The sequence below is a fragment of the Lepidochelys kempii genome, chromosome 12, assembly GCF_965140265.1.
Source record: "Lepidochelys kempii isolate rLepKem1 chromosome 12, rLepKem1.hap2, whole genome shotgun sequence".
Lineage (NCBI taxonomy): Eukaryota > Metazoa > Chordata > Testudines > Cheloniidae > Lepidochelys > Lepidochelys kempii.
In genome coordinates this window covers 23,489,966-23,506,912 of record NC_133267.1, presented here as the reverse complement: position 1 = coordinate 23,506,912, position 16,947 = coordinate 23,489,966, and the positions used below count along the sequence as shown (strand labels likewise).

General features: G+C 41.2%; 1 protein-coding gene across 1 annotated transcript in view; it reads left to right on the top strand.

Annotated features, from left to right (window-relative positions):
* Positions 1–16,077, top strand: part of SLC7A10 (solute carrier family 7 member 10) — a 79,785-nt gene extending 63,708 nt beyond the window's left edge. The window contains exons 3-11 of the mRNA XM_073307872.1: positions 932–1,083; positions 2,291–2,416; positions 3,832–3,985; positions 6,289–6,412; positions 6,508–6,611; positions 7,727–7,823; positions 13,119–13,268; positions 14,120–14,297; positions 15,916–16,077. Of these exons, the coding sequence (XP_073163973.1) occupies positions 932–1,083; positions 2,291–2,416; positions 3,832–3,985; positions 6,289–6,412; positions 6,508–6,611; positions 7,727–7,823; positions 13,119–13,268; positions 14,120–14,297; positions 15,916–16,064 (1,234 nt within the window). The 3' untranslated portion in view covers positions 16,065–16,077. The remainder of the gene's footprint in view (positions 1–931; positions 1,084–2,290; positions 2,417–3,831; positions 3,986–6,288; positions 6,413–6,507; positions 6,612–7,726; positions 7,824–13,118; positions 13,269–14,119; positions 14,298–15,915) is intronic.
* The last annotated feature ends 870 nt before the right edge of the window (positions 16,078–16,947 follow it).

Genomic DNA, 16,947 nt, shown 5'->3' with positions numbered 1-16,947 from the left:
CGCTGAACATGTTAAAAGTTTGTGAGGCTCCATCTGACCAAAGGAGATGCCTCTGAAGTGTTCAGAAGTGAGGCCTGAGGGTTCTGTTCCTGCAAGAAGGAAGCTCACTGGGCACCAAAGTATCTTAGTCAGAGACAAGCAACCCATAAATAATACTTTTTCTTTATATACCCCTTTCATCCAGTGATCTCATTTTATAAACATCAGCTAGGTTTCCTACATCTTTGTGAGGCAGGTATTTTTAACCCCTTCCACAGAGTGAGCAACTGAGGAATGTAAAGGCCTACATTTTCAAAAGATTCACTCATTTTGGGCAACCCGTTTCAGATACCATTGAAGTCAGTAGAAGTTGCGGGTGCTCAGTTGCTCTTATTCAGGTCCTATGTGTCTCAGGTTGGGCTAACAAAAACAGAAGCACCTATAAATAAAGGGCAGGCAGAAACTTGACACAAGTCACAGCGTCCATGGCCCAGTCAGGAATATAGCTCAGAACTTCTGCTCTAGCCATTAGACAATGCTCAAGACAACTTTAAGATTAAAGAACAAAGAGTGTGTTGTGGTAACACCTAGTGCTAGAACACATCTTTTTCCTTTCCAGGGGCACCATTTAATCCATTGGTGATACTCTCACTGTGACATGCAAAGCTACCTCAATATGCTGACAGTATGTCTCTATTCCTTGTTGTGTGCATGTTTAAACTGTGCGCTGTATCACATCAAATTTAAATGAAAAAACATATTGAGCTGGGAAAATAGGAGTAAAGAAAGGTTGAGGGAAATCAGAGAAGTGATTATTTTGGTGGGGTTTAGAAAAATAGCTACCTAATTCTGAGCCTCCTATAAAGATAGTCATCAGATTATGAAACTGTTGTACAGTCAAATGATTCTTACTGGCATAACAGCAGCACCAATGGTTTTCTTGTGAATACAGGTTTTTGCTGCTATGGAGTGCAGTGCTTATCATGTACCCTACCAGCCTGGCTGTTATCGCATTGACATTTTCAAACTATGTTCTACAACCGGTGTTCCCTAATTGCATCCCACCCTATAATGCCTCCAGGGTCCTCTCCACGGTGTGTTTATGTGAGTATTTCCTAATGTTCTTTATGCTCCTATGAAGTTTAGGTCATCTTTACGTCAAAGAGGTTTAATATTCTCTAAGGGGCAAATCCATCCCCCACCCCACCCTAATGGTCACTGAAGTCCCCTTTGCAGCAACCAAGGCAATTCCACTATGGTGGTCGGAGGCTGGATGTGAGGAGGGGAGGTGCTATATATCATGCTGGCTCAGCTGAGTCTTATTTTCAGTTTCATTGTGTACTATAGGGTGATATATTCCACAAAGAAATGGACCAAAGAGGAGATGTGCCCATCTGGATTAGGTATAAACTGAGGTCTGAGGTTCAGGTTGAAAGATGAATAAGGGGTAGGGCTCAGTATGTGTAGCTAAGAACCTTTCACTGTATTTAAACCACTGTTGCTAACTCAACAAATGGATTAGCAATTCACAAGTACTTTATATGTGTGTGTAAAAAAACAAATGCCACCAGTTCTTAATTAATTACTAAGGACCCAGAGGGGAGAAAATCAGAATGAAAAGGGATGGAGAGACTCACCACTTCCGCTCAGGCCTGGTCTACGTTACAGAATTAGGTCAATGCAAAGCAGCTTACATCGACCTAACTATGTACGTGTCTACGCTAAAGGTTCACTCCTGCTGCCATGACTTGCCCACTACACTGACTTAATAAAGCCACCTCCACAAGAAGCGTAGAGTCAATGTCAATGCAGTTAGGTTAGCGCAGTGTCAGTGTAGATACTACATTACTAACATCGACTGTTGCTGGCTTTCAGAAGCCATCCCACAATGCCCCACACTGACAGTTTAATCGGTGCTCCTGATGAGGATGCACACTGCTAACACAGGAAGCGAAGTGTAGACACACACAAGTAATGTAATTACTGCAGCAGCTGTATGCCGACGTAAGTTAGGTTGACTTAATTTTGTAGTGTACACATGCCCTCAGTTCACAGAAGTCCCTCCCCACAATTAGGACTTCCTAAGTATTGATGGGGGCATCAGGGATAGAGCTCTGGCAAATGTCCTTCTGAAACAGGCAGTTTTCTAGGGTGGAGTTAATCCTGCTCATCAGACCAATCCAAACCCAAGCTAGATTTCCATCTGGTCTGCTGATAGGAAACTAGCAGTCTATGTTTCTCAGCATTTGTTAATGAATATTCTGAAATATACAAAATTTTGTTCCACTGAATTCGGTTTTCTGCTCTCTAGTACTCCTGACTTGGGTGAACAGCTCCAGCGTTCGATGGGCAACTCGCATCCAGGATATATTTACAGCAGGAAAACTGTTAGCCTTGGCCCTTATCATTACTATGGGCTTCATACAGATCTTTAAAGGTACTCACTGAGAAAGCCTAACCATCAGTACTGTACTATTGGTAAAATTAAATTCTCTTTAGAAAGCCTGTTGTACCCATCCCCTTGTTTTCTAGTTCTTAGCAGGCAGGGGAAGAATTCTGAGGGCTTATTTTATTTCCCCTGCTGACAGAGTTCTCTGCTACAATTAGCAAGCATTTGGATTTGAAAGAAACTGGAGAAGGAGGTAGCCGGTGAAGTTACTTGATCTGTGGGAGGCCAAGTTTCAAGCAGGGCCTAGCAAAGACACCACTGTGTAAGGTGCACATAAATGTGTAACTAAACTGAAAATAATTAATATTAATTGCTGTTAATTGAAGCTACAGGATTCCTTCCAAGTACGGGTGCAATCACAAAGGAAGTATTCTTCAGAACATAGCATGATATCAAACAGGCAACATACTACAGAAATAAGATGTAGCATCCTTGCACAAGTTTCTCTCTCAAAGAAAACTGTTGTTTTCAATAAAGTAAAGCGTGGAACTGAAATATTGAGAAATATCTCACTGGGTAGATTTATAATGTAATTTTATCAATGATATGTTCCTCAAATTTTAATTGCTTTTGATGAACTCTGTATAAAATAATCCTAAGAAATATAGGCCCTAAATCAACAAGCAATGTAAGCAGTTGCCTAACTTTAAGTATATGAGTAGTTCCAGTTCCCCTGGAAGCAATGGGACTACTCACGTACTTAAAATTAGACAAGTGCTTGTGTATCTTACTGATTCAGCCCCTTAATGAAAAGCACAGGACCCAAGGGATGATGATGTTTTCAGCATGTGTGAAATGGGTCATGTAGAGAGGACAGAAATACAGTATTTACAACAGGAAGAGGCAAGGGCACCACTTTCCAGGTTAAAAATAAAAAAGCCCCACAGCCTGAAAAATTCCACCTGCCCTGCAGGGTTTTTTTTTTCAAAGTAGAGTGAATGTTATCGAAGAACCCTGGATTCCTGTAGAGGAGACACTCACTCCATTCAGATGAGATGAAAGTGTAGGGCATCAGAGACCAATGCTGAGCTGGTATAAATTGTCATAGTTCCCTTGAAGTCAATGGGGATCACACAGGTTTTGTGGCAGCTCTGTCTATACAGCTATGACAATTTACACCATCAAGGCTGTGCCCCAGGACAGTTTTGTATGAGAATCTAAAAGAAGCACTGGTAGTTTAATGTTAATGTTTCCCAGTTCTCAGGGTGCAAACCAGTGTAGCACAGTCTAAGGTTAGTAAACGTAATATAAAATTGAATGAACACAATTCTAGGAAGTTTACAATTCTCTGAAAATAATACTTTTCTTATGTCCTGGTTCCCCGGGTAGGTGGCACTTCCACCAGTCACCATCAAAATAGTTTACACTTCTGACTTAACTTCTTGCTTTTGTTCTGTCTATAGGAAACTATGAAGAACTGACACCAAGCAATGCATTTGATTTTTGGATGTCTCCATCTGTGGGACAATTAGCATTAGCTTTTCTTCAAGGGTCATTTGCATTCAGTGGGTGGAACTTCTTGAATTATGTCACAGAAGAATTAGTTGATCCCCGCAGGCAAGTATTTATTTCCATATGACCCAGATACTTTTGAGGTAAAGACAGTGGGATCAGTCTGTTGGTACTATGCACAGTGTGTTCTGCAGGAGGACTGACATCACTAAATGTCTATACGTATCCGAAGTAAAGGTAATTACCTTCCTTTTTAGATCCCAAATGAGGCAAGTTAAATGAAGGTGCTGAAATTAAGAATGTATTTGGCCCATCAAGTTAGACATAGCTTTCACCGAATGAAGATATCATATAGGTGTAACACTGACATTATGGCATTATTGAACTGTCTGTTGCTTACATATTAATCTATATTAATGGGACTAAACATAAATATAACTACCTATTGCTTATATGTTAATGGCACTAAACATAACTAGCTATTGTTTATGTATTAATCTATATCATTGATGGGATGCCTCACAAAATTACATTATATTTTATGTGTGTGTGTGTGTGTATTTTATATCTATATAATACCAAAACATATTGTCTGTGGTCTTGGTTCTTCAGACAACATTTCCCCCCAAAGGGAACACATAAAGAAGAGATTAAAATGTCTTTTTACAGAAGAGGCAGAATTCTCCCTCCCCCACTCCACTCCATTTATGAAACACTTCTGAAACCTGCCTTCTTCAGTTATATGTGCAGTGTGGATACTGGCTGCTGGCTATAGAAAGAAAGTTCTCTCAGGGTGATTGGCATCAGGTTTGGTGCTGATAGTGCAGGCTTTGAAATGAGTTATCCTCCATCATGTTTGAAAAGCCAGGGGGAGTGTGATTTCCACCAAGAAGCAGCAAAAGCGCAAAGGTTTCAGAATTTCTGAGATGAAAAAATAGAATAATAAATTCATACGAGAGTTTTTGGGTCTTCAATTGCTTCTGGATGTTCAGCACACGTACCCCAACATCCCCAGTTAAGCAAAGTATAATTTCACGTATTACACATTCTGGATGGAAACAAATTACAGCCTCAACCCTGCAAAAACTTATTTGCATACTTTAACTTTACCTATGTAAGTAGTGAGATGTTCATGTACATAAAGTTATGCATATTTATAAATCAATTTATAAATCTTTAAAGAATTTAAGGGGAAAGGAGGTACGTATGGTGCTCTCTCAAGCAACTGTAAACATTTTCACAAACATCCAGAATTTCCTAGTGTGGTCTCAACTGAGCAAAAAAGAAACAAGGGAAAGAATTAATGTAGTGTTTGCCAGCAGGAATTGGATACTACTGTCATATGCACAAGTTTAAGAAGAAAAATAATTCAGTTTGTGTTTTGTAGCATCTATAGCTACAGGAAAAAAAAACAGTTTGGCACATTATTGATAACCCATCAGGTTAAACTGAGTGTTAGAGATGCCAATTCCAGCTCTCTGAAAGTTTTACAATGGAATTTTATCAATTCTACAGTTTTTGAGGGAGAAATACAAAATAAAAAGCTATTTTCATTAGGGAAAAGAAATAAAACCCAACTTCATGTCTATACCAAAACCTTGCAAAACTACACTGGTGAAAACTGTTTATTAATCTTTTTTGCTCATCTGACAAAGTCAAAAATCAGAGCTATAGTGAACACATTAGCCTGAGTGGAGTGTACACACTAAACAGCTCTCACAGTCTGTAGAATGCTTTCGTCACTTGGCTAAGTTTCTCAATGAATAAATGAGAGAAAAAGGCAAGTCCGTTATTTTCCATGGCATCATTTTTATCAAACAGAGCCTCATGTAAACTAACTTAAACTTACAGAAACATTATTAGTCTTAAAAAGAAAAGGAATACTTGTGGCACCTTAGAGACTAACCAATTTATTTGAGCATAAGCTTTCGTGAGCTGTAGCTTATGCTCAAATAAATTGGTTAGTCTCTAAGGTGCCACAAGTACTCCTTTTCTTTTTGCAAATACAGACTAACACAGCTGTTACTCTGAAACCTGTCATTATTAGTCTTGTTAGTTATTACCGTATAGCTTACACAACATAGAAAACGTATAGGAATTCTTTATGAAGAAAAAGCTTTCTGGTATCTCCATCGCAGCCATGTTGTAAATTCTGTTTGATGGGCTTCAGCTCTGTGGTGATATCCTGAAGCCCTGTAATGGTTTTAGTATTCTCAGAACTGCAATATGTCAAGCTACTGAGAGAAGTACAGATATGGGGTGGCGGGAGGAAGGAGGGGCAGTAAAGCACAAAACTGGATAAAAACTTCTCCAAAGTTGCCATGAGGCGGAGGGACAATGGGTGGGGTGGTATGGTCCAGTTATATGTGAATGTAATTTCTTATCAAACCTCCTAATTCTTCAATTAGGAACCTACCTCGTGCCATATTCATATCCATCCCATTGGTGACATTTGTGTATACATTCACCAATATTGCATATTTCACTGCCATGTCACCTCAAGAGCTCTTGTCCTCCAATGCTGTGGCAGTAGTAAGTAAACCATTCCATGGATGTCTAAAATACACTTTAATTTCAGTTCTGTGCTGTGCAGTATATTTCAGTTTCTCTGCCTTCTGTTGCTTTAGACATTTGGTGAAAAGTTACTGGGCTATTTTTCCTGGGTTATGCCAGTCTCAGTGGCCTTATCTACATTTGGAGGAATAAATGGATACCTTTTTACCTCATCAAGGTTAGTTGGAGTGCAATTTTATGAACATTATCTAATTTTCTACAACGCTTGCTAGACATTTTGTGTGTTATAGACCTTGATCTCAAGTGTTGGGCACATTAGAAACATTAAATTATGAATTGTGCCATTTCAGTCAGCAGATATCATACTGAATAGCAGGATCTCCTGAAAAAGAGCGCTTATGATCTACTGGAAATGTCTGATGGAATGATTTGTACTAAGAATAAAACATTGGCTACATACTTAGACAATGTAATTTTACAATACAATTTCAGTAGCTACAAGCTAAGCTATGCTTAGCTCAAAAAGTAGATTGAAGAAATGAGAGTTGTAGGGCCAAATTCGATTCTCAGTGACATGGACATAAATCCAAAGTAAACCCATTCATTTGATGGGTAGTTTGCACTAGTGGAACTGGAACCAGAATCTTGCCCATAGTCTATTTAAATTTTAAATTTAATAGAAATATGAGTTCCGTAAGAAAATAAAATACAAACATCTGTCAGGAAAGAGGTAACAATACAGCTCCTTAGTGCTTTAGCCAAGTCACATACCTTAGTGCTCTCAAAATGTGGTGAGACCTGACAAACCTGAGGACATTTAAAAACATAACAATTCAGGTATTTAAAAAAATAAAACCTTGAGAGATACTGGGCCTGATCCAAAGCCCATTAGTCACTGGACAGACTGTTGATTTAGGCTCTATCGTAGATATTTATATGGTTCCCATCACCATAGTATCTGGGAGCCCACAGTTTTAATGTATTTATCCTCAAAATATCCCTGTGAAGGAGGGCAGTTCTATAAGCCCTATATTTACAGCTGGGTTGCTGAGCCAGATTGAGACTAAGGCGCAAAGGTACTTAGCTCCTAACTTCCAAATACCTTTGAGGATCTGAGCCTAACTGACTTGCCCAAGGCACACAGGAAGTCTGTAGTGGAACAGGAAATTGAACCACCGTCTCCAAAGTATCAGACTAGCCCCCTAACCACTAGAACATCCTTCCACTCCAAGACTCCCCCAGGTTTTGAATCAGGCCGATGGAGGCTGATGAAACAGTGCAGCTAAATGTTGGAGTAACTTGTATACTGAATGTTCCTATTCTGCTTCCCAGGTTATGTTTTTCTGGAGCTCGTGAAGGTCACTTGCCCAGCTTGCTTGCTATGATTCACGTTAAACACTGCACCCCAATCCCTGCCCTTCTAGTGTGTGTAAGTTTTATTTTTTCTGTCACGTCTCATCTGCTTAAACGGGAGTGCAATTTAGAAAAATCTTTGTTTGCAAACTGAAATGCTTCATTTAAGAAATTGTGAGCTCTTTTACTGATTCTGTCAGCTCACTGCAAACATTTAATGTGGAGAAAATCTCCCTGCAGTCAATGCTAATTCCACTCCACAGGGCTAGTTCAGAGCTTGCTGCCAAGCTAATAGCCATAGTGGGCCCCAGGTACAGGGCTAAATGCTACTCGTTGTTCTGTAAAAACTAGATGCTTTGTGCAGTGATACATTGATGCTCTGCATTGAGCTTCTGGAGAATCAGGATGTGTCCCCTTTACTTTGGCCCTGTAAAGAAAGTGAGTAGAGAAGATCAGCGTAACAGATTCAAAAGAAGCATATACCAGCTGAACACATTGGGTAAAACAAGGGGGACACCCAATTACATTAAAAGGCGACACATTTTAAAATGTAGAAAGGAAAGATTTTGATTTGTTTCTTGGTTTGTTTTTTTACACAATGTAAACTTACCTTATAGCAGTGAGTTCCACAAGTTATTACTCAGATTGAGTTGTTAGCCAGGTGGTGGGGTTGAGCCAGCATTTGGTCTTAAAAATGTGCATAGTCATCATGTAGGAAAAAGAGGGAGAATTATTACACACTCCCAACTCTCTCTTACTCCACAACACATCATGGGGATGAAGGCCACTTCCTTCCAGAGTTTAGTAGGGTTCTAAAGGGTTGTAGTAAGCCTAAAATGTTCAGTTATATTTTATTTTACATTCCTCATGCTTCAATAACGGTTAGCATGAAAATTCCCTCACAGGCACATTGGCTGAAATCTTGGCCCCACTGCAGTTAATGAGAGGCTTTTGCATTGCAGTGGTAGTCAACTGACTTCAGCGCATCCAGGATTTACACCCATATTATTATTCTCCCAGTGTGTTATTCTCCCAGTGTGTGGCTAGCTATAGCAGTCGTGCTATCACAGCCCAGCACTATCTTTTTCTCAGTAACCGTTCTGCATAATCTATGTTAATATAAAATCATGATTTAGCCAAAAGGTAGCAGTGCCCTGGCATCTTTCCTGCACAGGCTTTAATGCCCATACACACCCACATAACTCAGTGTCTGGAATCTTTTCTGGTTGAGCTGCACTACGCAATCTGTGCGGTGTATAAAAAAAAACAAGATCCAGCTCCTATATGGACTCATTGGGCAGCCGAGCTGTGGTGATGCAGATGAAGCAAAGTCCCTTTGTCCATAAAAATACATCAGCTCAAATAATGTGCTGAGTGTCAGTGACTATCACTTTGTGAAATAGCCAGAGCATGAGCAAGCTCCCTGTGCAGAGCAGAACTGGCAAATCAAACAAATGCCAGCTACCCAGTTTGTAGAGAACATTCCCTTTAAATTACTGTGCAAATTACAGAACCAACACTGGATATTAATGAATCATTCAGTGGTAGGGGTTTATTTTACATCTCGGGATGTACTAAGTGTTGCTCTGAAATATTAATTTCTATATAAATAGTAATATAAAAATATTATAGTCTGCAGTTACAATAGCAAATTACATCAGACTTTAGGCAAACCTAATTAATGCATCAGGATTTTTTAAATTAATCGTAGCCTGTGCATTAAGGTAGACCTACTTAAGGTCTCAGAAGATTACCATGTTTTTGCTGTTCCTTTCCAAAATTGGGTGTTTAAACAAGGTGGTCATTAATGCAAAGTGAATGGGGTTCAAATCATTTAAAAGTCTATTTTATTGGGGTGCACAGCTCAATAGATTCAGATCGTGGAAGCTCCTTCACCTGAGGTTTTCAAAAGGAGGCTGGATAGCCATCTGTCCTGGATGGTTCAGACACAACAAATCCTGCACCTTGGCAGGAGATTAGACTAGATGATCCTTGGGGTCACTGCTAACCCTATAGTTCTGTGATTCTAGATGCTATCACTTTAGGGTGACCATATTTCCCAAAGGCTGGGGCGGACGTTGCTGCTCACTCAAGCCCTGCGTGCCCCACACCGGAGCCCTGCCTCCCCCGCTGTGTGGGACTGGCATTGCTGCTCACCACCATTATCGCCCACCCATGTTCCTTTGTGCCCCACTTTCTTGACAAAAGTGGGCATTTGTCCTGTTTGCTCTTGCCAGCTGATCAAGTTGGCAAGAACAAATGGGACAAATGCCCAAAGTCGGGATCGCCGGGACAGGGCTTAAAAAAAGGACTGTCCCAGCCAGAACAGGATGTACAGACATCCTGTGTCACATGTTTTGAAACTTTTCCCAAGCATTATCCGTGGCACTGTTGTCCACCAGGATAGTCATCAGAGCAAACAGTATGGCACGCAAGCAACACTTTCCACTCTAAGAACTCAAGAAAGTATTTGAAGGGGAAATGGGAGCCAACCAATTTGGCAACAGGGTCATTTGATCAGGAATACGCTGGATACATATCCCGATATGAGTGAACACCAGAGCTGATCACCTTAGTGTCACTTACACCTGAGATCTCATCAGCCTAAGGGGCTTTGCCACAAAACCAGCTAATCATGGCAAAGAGAGCACTTAGAGCAAATCAGATGGAGGTATTATATGACATTGATATAAAATATTATGCTTTCCTATTTTAAACCTTTTCAAGTCACCAGCTTCATGATGAAAGTCTTCAAGGTCTCGAGATCTCCTTAGGGATTCACATGAGCACACGGAGTGGTGAGACACTTGGATCTCTAAAAGAAAAGGAGGACTTGTGGCACCTTAGAGACTAACAAATTTATTTGAGCATAAGCTTTCGTGAGCTACAGCTCACTTCATCGGATGCATTGGACCTCTAGCATTATTTGCTGGTGCCAGTGGCACATGAGAGCCACCCACCTTCAGGGGTACTGCCACAAACCAGATAGTCATGGGAAACAGGAATCTGAGCGGGGTGAAGTCTCACAATAATGGAAAGACAAATCATGATTGGTTCTGGGATCCCACCTTGGGATCTACAGGCGCTCAGATTCTGGAATTTAATGGATGATACTTTATAGTTCTGGGTCATTTGTATGACAGTAACACAGCATATGGATGAATGACTATTATAGTTTTAGAACACAACACTGTTGCAGAATAAATATGGGTTTTGATTAATGCAGGTAAAAATGTGATCAAAAGATGTTTGAAAAACCTAAGTTTAGTGAGGCGTAATTATCTCAATTGGGTCCCTTTCTGCAATCTTCTGAGCATCCTTAACTCCTGGCTAATGTCAGTGGGGAGTGAGGCACTCAAGACCTCTCAGGATCTGGCCCATAAACAGTAAGTCAGCTCTGTTAACATTACACAGTGTTATTCACTAACAAAGCAAGTACAAATAAGCAAGCGGATGCATGGAAATTTCTACCAGCCATCTGCCAGTATCTAAACAGTAGTAATGCAAAAAAGATTAATGATATAGGTCATTTTCAGCGTGTCCCACTAGCTGGGAAAAAAGAAAGCTAAAGCTTTTATTCTTTATAATATATTCAGGTCACCTAGAACAAAGTAATGTACTAACCGCAGAATGTTTGTCTACAATAAATCTATCCTTTCCCATAAGAGACAACTTTAATTTTGCCAGAAGTCCTGTCCTAGAGTTCAGCAGCTTTTAAAAACACACAACAGAAATTGGTGGAGTGAAGCCATTAAAAGCAAGTACAGTAAGTACTCTGTTCTCCAGTGTAGTTACACCTGCAGCACTTAGGATCAATCCTGTGCCCTTTGATGTCCATGATTAAAAACTCCATTGATTTCATTAGGAAGCAAGAAAAAGCTTCAATTCAGGGGGAAATTTTTGGTGATTAAAGTTACTGAGTTACAGAAAGCGTCTTCCTGGGAATAAAGCTTACAGCAGTTTAGATCCTATAGCATTCTCCAGTTAAAAGTCAGTCGCCTTCATTGGTCTTACTGTTCATTAGCACCCTCATCCCCTTGTGTGCAACCTGATCGTATACATTATGAAGCGCAAACACTGGAAATATGCTGACTGCGGGTGGCGGGGCGGGTGGGTGTCAGGTGATCAGGCCTTTTCTCAAAGCGTGTTCATTTTTGACATAGTACATAGTTAATATTGGTGCTGAACATTCTTCAGCTATGGCGCATTGCAGATGTTCTACTGCTTTCTGAACAGAGTATCACAAATTCTGCCTTAAGCCAAGGTTGTTGTGAACAGCCTTAATATCTGGGTTGTGCTGGGAGTTCAGCCAACACTGTGATCAAGAGAGGGAAAGGAATGGAAAACCCCTCAACCACATAGCAGCACCAGGTACGCTACAGGTGCCTTCATGGTTGATGAGCTACACTCCCCGTATCAGCAGCAAAGAGTCCTGTGGCACCTTATCGACTAACAGACGTATTGGAGAATAAGCTCTCGTGGGTGAAAACCCACTTCATCACACGCAACTTTTACAAATTGGATCTGTAAAAGCGGCAAAAGATGCAGACTAACACAGCTACCCCTCTGATACTCCCTGTATCGCTACACTGAAACTTCTTGCGTGCTAGTCTGGAAGTCCCCGTGGATGAGGTTCACAATGCACAGGTTGCAGACTCATCTTGCCCCATGTCCCCCACTCCTATGCAGCAGACCATCACTGGAGTTTCAATTCAGGAACCTGCACACCAAGATGGTGGGATTAAGCCCAGCATTTGGTCTTAAAAATGTGCATAGTCATTTTGTAGGGAAAATGGGGAGAATTACACACACCCTGGCTATCTCTTACTCCACATTACCTCTTTGGATATCCAGGCCACTTCCTTCCACTTCTGGTGTGTCCTCTAGTCATTGTTTGACCAGGGTCATCAAATTTACCCAATGCCAATATCAATAGTATCATTTTCAAAGACAGCCTCTTAATTGGCACTCGCAGTTCTGCACATGCAAAGGCTGGTTTGAGGCCCCTTTGAATATTGGGCTTCAAGAGCTTGTCAGAGTCATTCATCTCATTAGTGAGGCGAGCTCTGCAAGTATACACAGATGTTATTGAAGGACCACAATCAGCAGCATCATTTCAGGGAACATTCTCCATGCATTTTTATAAATAGATCTATAGGCATCTGACTTCAACATAAAAAAAATAAATGCAGAATCTCCATTCAAGCCTGGGGTTTTGTGGTACATGTTTTATGTAGTAAACAGACTCACAGGAATCAGTAGCAACACCCAGTGTGGGATGTAAAGAAAAGGAACGTAATTGCTCGTTGTTGTTTTTAAGTAAGCCTTTCTGGTGATGACTCAAACAAGAATGTGCTTCTCTCTTGTTTAGTGTTTGACCACAATTATCATCATGCTTGTTGGAGACACGTACACATTAATTAATTATGTGTCGTTTATTAACTACCTCTGCTATGGAGTGACAATCATAGGCCTGATTGTGTTGCGTTGGAAGAAACCCAAAATCTTCAGACCTATCAAGGTGAAAATATTTAAGCCAAATTTCTTAGTTCTATGGTCTTCCTATTAACAATCTAAAGAATGTGTCAACCACAGCAAATCCCTCATCAGAACTTGAAGTACTGTTTATTATTATTTCTGTTGTTTATTATGGTAGTGCCTAGAGGCCCTGTGGTGGGATGTACCATACAAACACATAGCAAGAGACATATCTCTGCCTAGTAGTAATTATAGTCTAAAGCAGGGGTGGCCAGCCTGTGACTCTGGAGCTGCATGCAGCTCTTCAGAAGTTAATATGCGGCTCCTTGTATAGGCATCGACTCCGGGGCTGGAGTGACAGGCGCCAACTTTCCAATGGGCCAGGACTGCTCAACCCCTGGCTCTGCCACAGGCCCTGTCCCCGCTCCACCCCTGTCCGCCCACTCCCCTGAGCCTGCCATGCCCTCGCTCCTCCCCCTGTTCCCTCCAGAGCCTCCTGCATGCCACAAAACAGCTGACCGGGAGAGAGGAGGAGGTGCCGGTGAGTGGGAGGCACTGGGAGCCGGGGGTGGGGAATTGATGTGGGGGGCTGCTGATGTATTACTGTTGCTCTTTGGCAATATACATTGATAAGTTCTGGCTCCTTCTCAGGCCCAAGTTGGCCACTCTTGGTCTAAAGAGACAAGGCAGACAAAGGATGGGAGAGGGAACAGAGACACAGCGAGGTGAAGCCTAAGCTCACACAGCTGCGTTTTGCCAGATAGAAATAGAAGCCAGGTCTTGTGACTCCCAGTCCATTGCTTGATCCACTAGCCCTCACTGCCTCTCCCCTGTATACCTTACAGAATGCTGTTACATTTCTGTACATGTCTCTTCTCTTCCCTGCCCTCTTAGGTGAATCTCCTTGTTCCAGTCACTTACCTGCTATTTTGGGCATTTCTTCTGATCTTCAGTTTCTATTCTGAGCCAGTCGTCTGTGGAATTGGACTAATCATCATATTAACTGGAGTGCCTGTGTTTTTTCTTGGAGTATACTGGAGAAATAAACCAAAGTGTATAAATAGACTAGCTGGTAAGAACACATTATAGTTCATTAATTCAGCCTCACTGTTTGTTCATGAACATGTAGGAATTTGTTTCAACCTCTCAGGTCTACATTTCCACCAATCCACAAAGGGTCCCAGTGACTGTGTGGCATTCACCAAAACTACCATTAAATTATGCAGCTCTGCAGAGCTCTTTGGACAGGATTTTGCTGATCAAAGTGTTTAGATTTTACCCCAATTATTTACTTCTTGACCACATGAAAGAGAACTGCCTTAATGCCAATATACAATATAAAGCTAGGAGCAGGAAAACATGATGCATAGGGCACAAGAAATCATCAGATTTATAACAGAGCATGGGAAAACTGCCTATTGATAAAGATACCCCTGCCAATTTTTAGACCCTAAACCTGTACACAGAAGGAACTAGGTTTCTGTCAAAGTGCAGACTTTCAGTGCTTAATTTTTCAATAAGACATAAGGATGCTAAGGTCAGGCTGTGAAATGCAAATGGAGAAACAGAAACAGACGAGAGAGAGAACAAAAAGAAGAGAGAGAGCAGTGAAGAGGTGTAGCTAGCATGTGACTGACAGTAAAATTCAGAAGACCACTACTAGCTTACCCGTTCTTTTCTGCAAAGAAGCTGACATCCCTTGTACAAAAGTGCTCTCATTAATACGCCACTTTCTAGAATTTAGCAAAGGTTTCAGTGGCTTGTACAATGGGGAAATATTCAAAAAGTAACCTTATTGAAATGATTATTTCATAATGGTATCCAGATAGGGATAGCCCGGGTTTACTGCCAGGTCCCAGAGATGTAAGCTGAGCCAGTCTGACCTACTCCATTCAGCTGGACTGTGAGTATTCAGCTGTGGGAAGAGGCACGAAATTTCAAGTTTTATTTTTATGATGCTGCAACTTGTTCATTTAGGTTACTGTAGTTCTCCCTTTGCATGTTTTCTGCCCCTCTTTGACATGGCACATTCCTCCATTCATCCAGCTTGCTTATTTGGCCTGTTCAGCAAAGCACTTGTTCAGGCGTGTACCTTTCAGCATGCAAGTAAGTCTCATTGAGCTCAAGTGTTAAATAAATAATAAACCAACACTTAAGTGCTTTGGCAAATCAGACTTTAGCACTATCCCACCCCCACCCTACTTTTGTGACGATTTTGAATGTGTTCATTCCCCCAGCACAGTACTGATATCCATCCCAATGTATGTCCAGAATTCCCACGTGCATAAGATAGGAAAGCCAGGATCTACCACTCTCATGAAAATAAATTACACACCAGTCGTACATCTTAGCTAGAAAAAGGTCTTTAAGGTTTTTTTAAAAAACTATTTGCTTTAAGGCTAGGATGTCCAAAGGAGTCTAGAAACTTTCCACCCTGTGAAAGTCAGTGGGAATTGTGTGCCTAACTCCCTTAGGGTCCTTTGACTCTCAGGACTCAATGCTTTAGGAAAAAAATTAATTCATCATTTTCACTGGAAAAAAGCAATAATATGGTATGATGGGGTAAGCCTCACTGTACGTGGACTTGCATAAACAGCAGAGCTTTGGATGTATGCGTGCTCACGTAGAAGACTTTTTGAGAGGACTCAAATAATCATCACTTTAACAAAGCGAGTTTGTGTTTTTCATAGAATCCATGACATACTGGGGACAGAAGTTGTGTTTCGTCGTCCACCCTCAAGAGGGAGCTCCAGAAGAGGATGATCTGCCTTTCACTCATTCTCAGCTACCACGAAGTGAAAAGTCCTTGAAGAAACAGCGAAAAGTCCTTGAGAAATAATAAAGCAATCGATGAGACAGAAGTAGCTTTTTGTTTACATGTTGATTTTTGCAAAAAGTTTTTCTTGGAAAAAAAAAAAGTTTTTAGAAGTCAGATACAGAAGCCCATGAAATGAGCTACACCTTTACAACAGTCCTTAGCTCTTAGCTTTTCCTAAAAAAATAAAATAAGGAGCTGGTTATTTATTTCTGACAGTGTATTTCAGTCAGCAAGGAAGTTTAGTGCAGGTACAGTAAGCTAAGTTCTTCATCACCAATTCCAGCAGCCTTGGGGTTGTACTGTAAAGCAGATTAATCTGGAAATTTCAAGATTGGGACCTCTTCCAATAATGAAAATAAAATGGGGAAAAGTCAATGGAATAGGGAAAGCCAGTGGTCCTACTCATGCTCCCACGGGAGCCAGTGACACAACTCTAACCCAGGTAGTTTTCAAATTACAATCTAAAAAAACTCAATTGTGTGAACACTTCTGCACGTGCATAACTTTACCCCTGAGAGCAAAGTTACACCCAAGCTACACCCAAGCCTCTGTATTTGCAAGTTTGGGTATTAAAACTGTGACCATTGTTGAGTGAACAGTAAGGGTATGTCTACACAGCAAAGAAAAACCCACTGCTGTAGTTCGTGGGGCTTGGCTCAGGCACTGGCTTGTGGGGCTGTTTCATTGCTGTGTAGACATCCGGGCTCAGGCTGCAGCCTGGACTCTGACACCATACATGTGGGAAGGTCCCAGAGCTCAGGCTCCAGCCCAAGCCCAGACGTCTACACAGCAATGAAATACTGCAGCCTGAGCCCTGCAGGACCAAGTCAGCTGGCATGGGCCAGCCGCGGGTATTTCTTTGCTGTGTAGACAGACCCTAAGAGCTTATCCAGGGTATTTACAT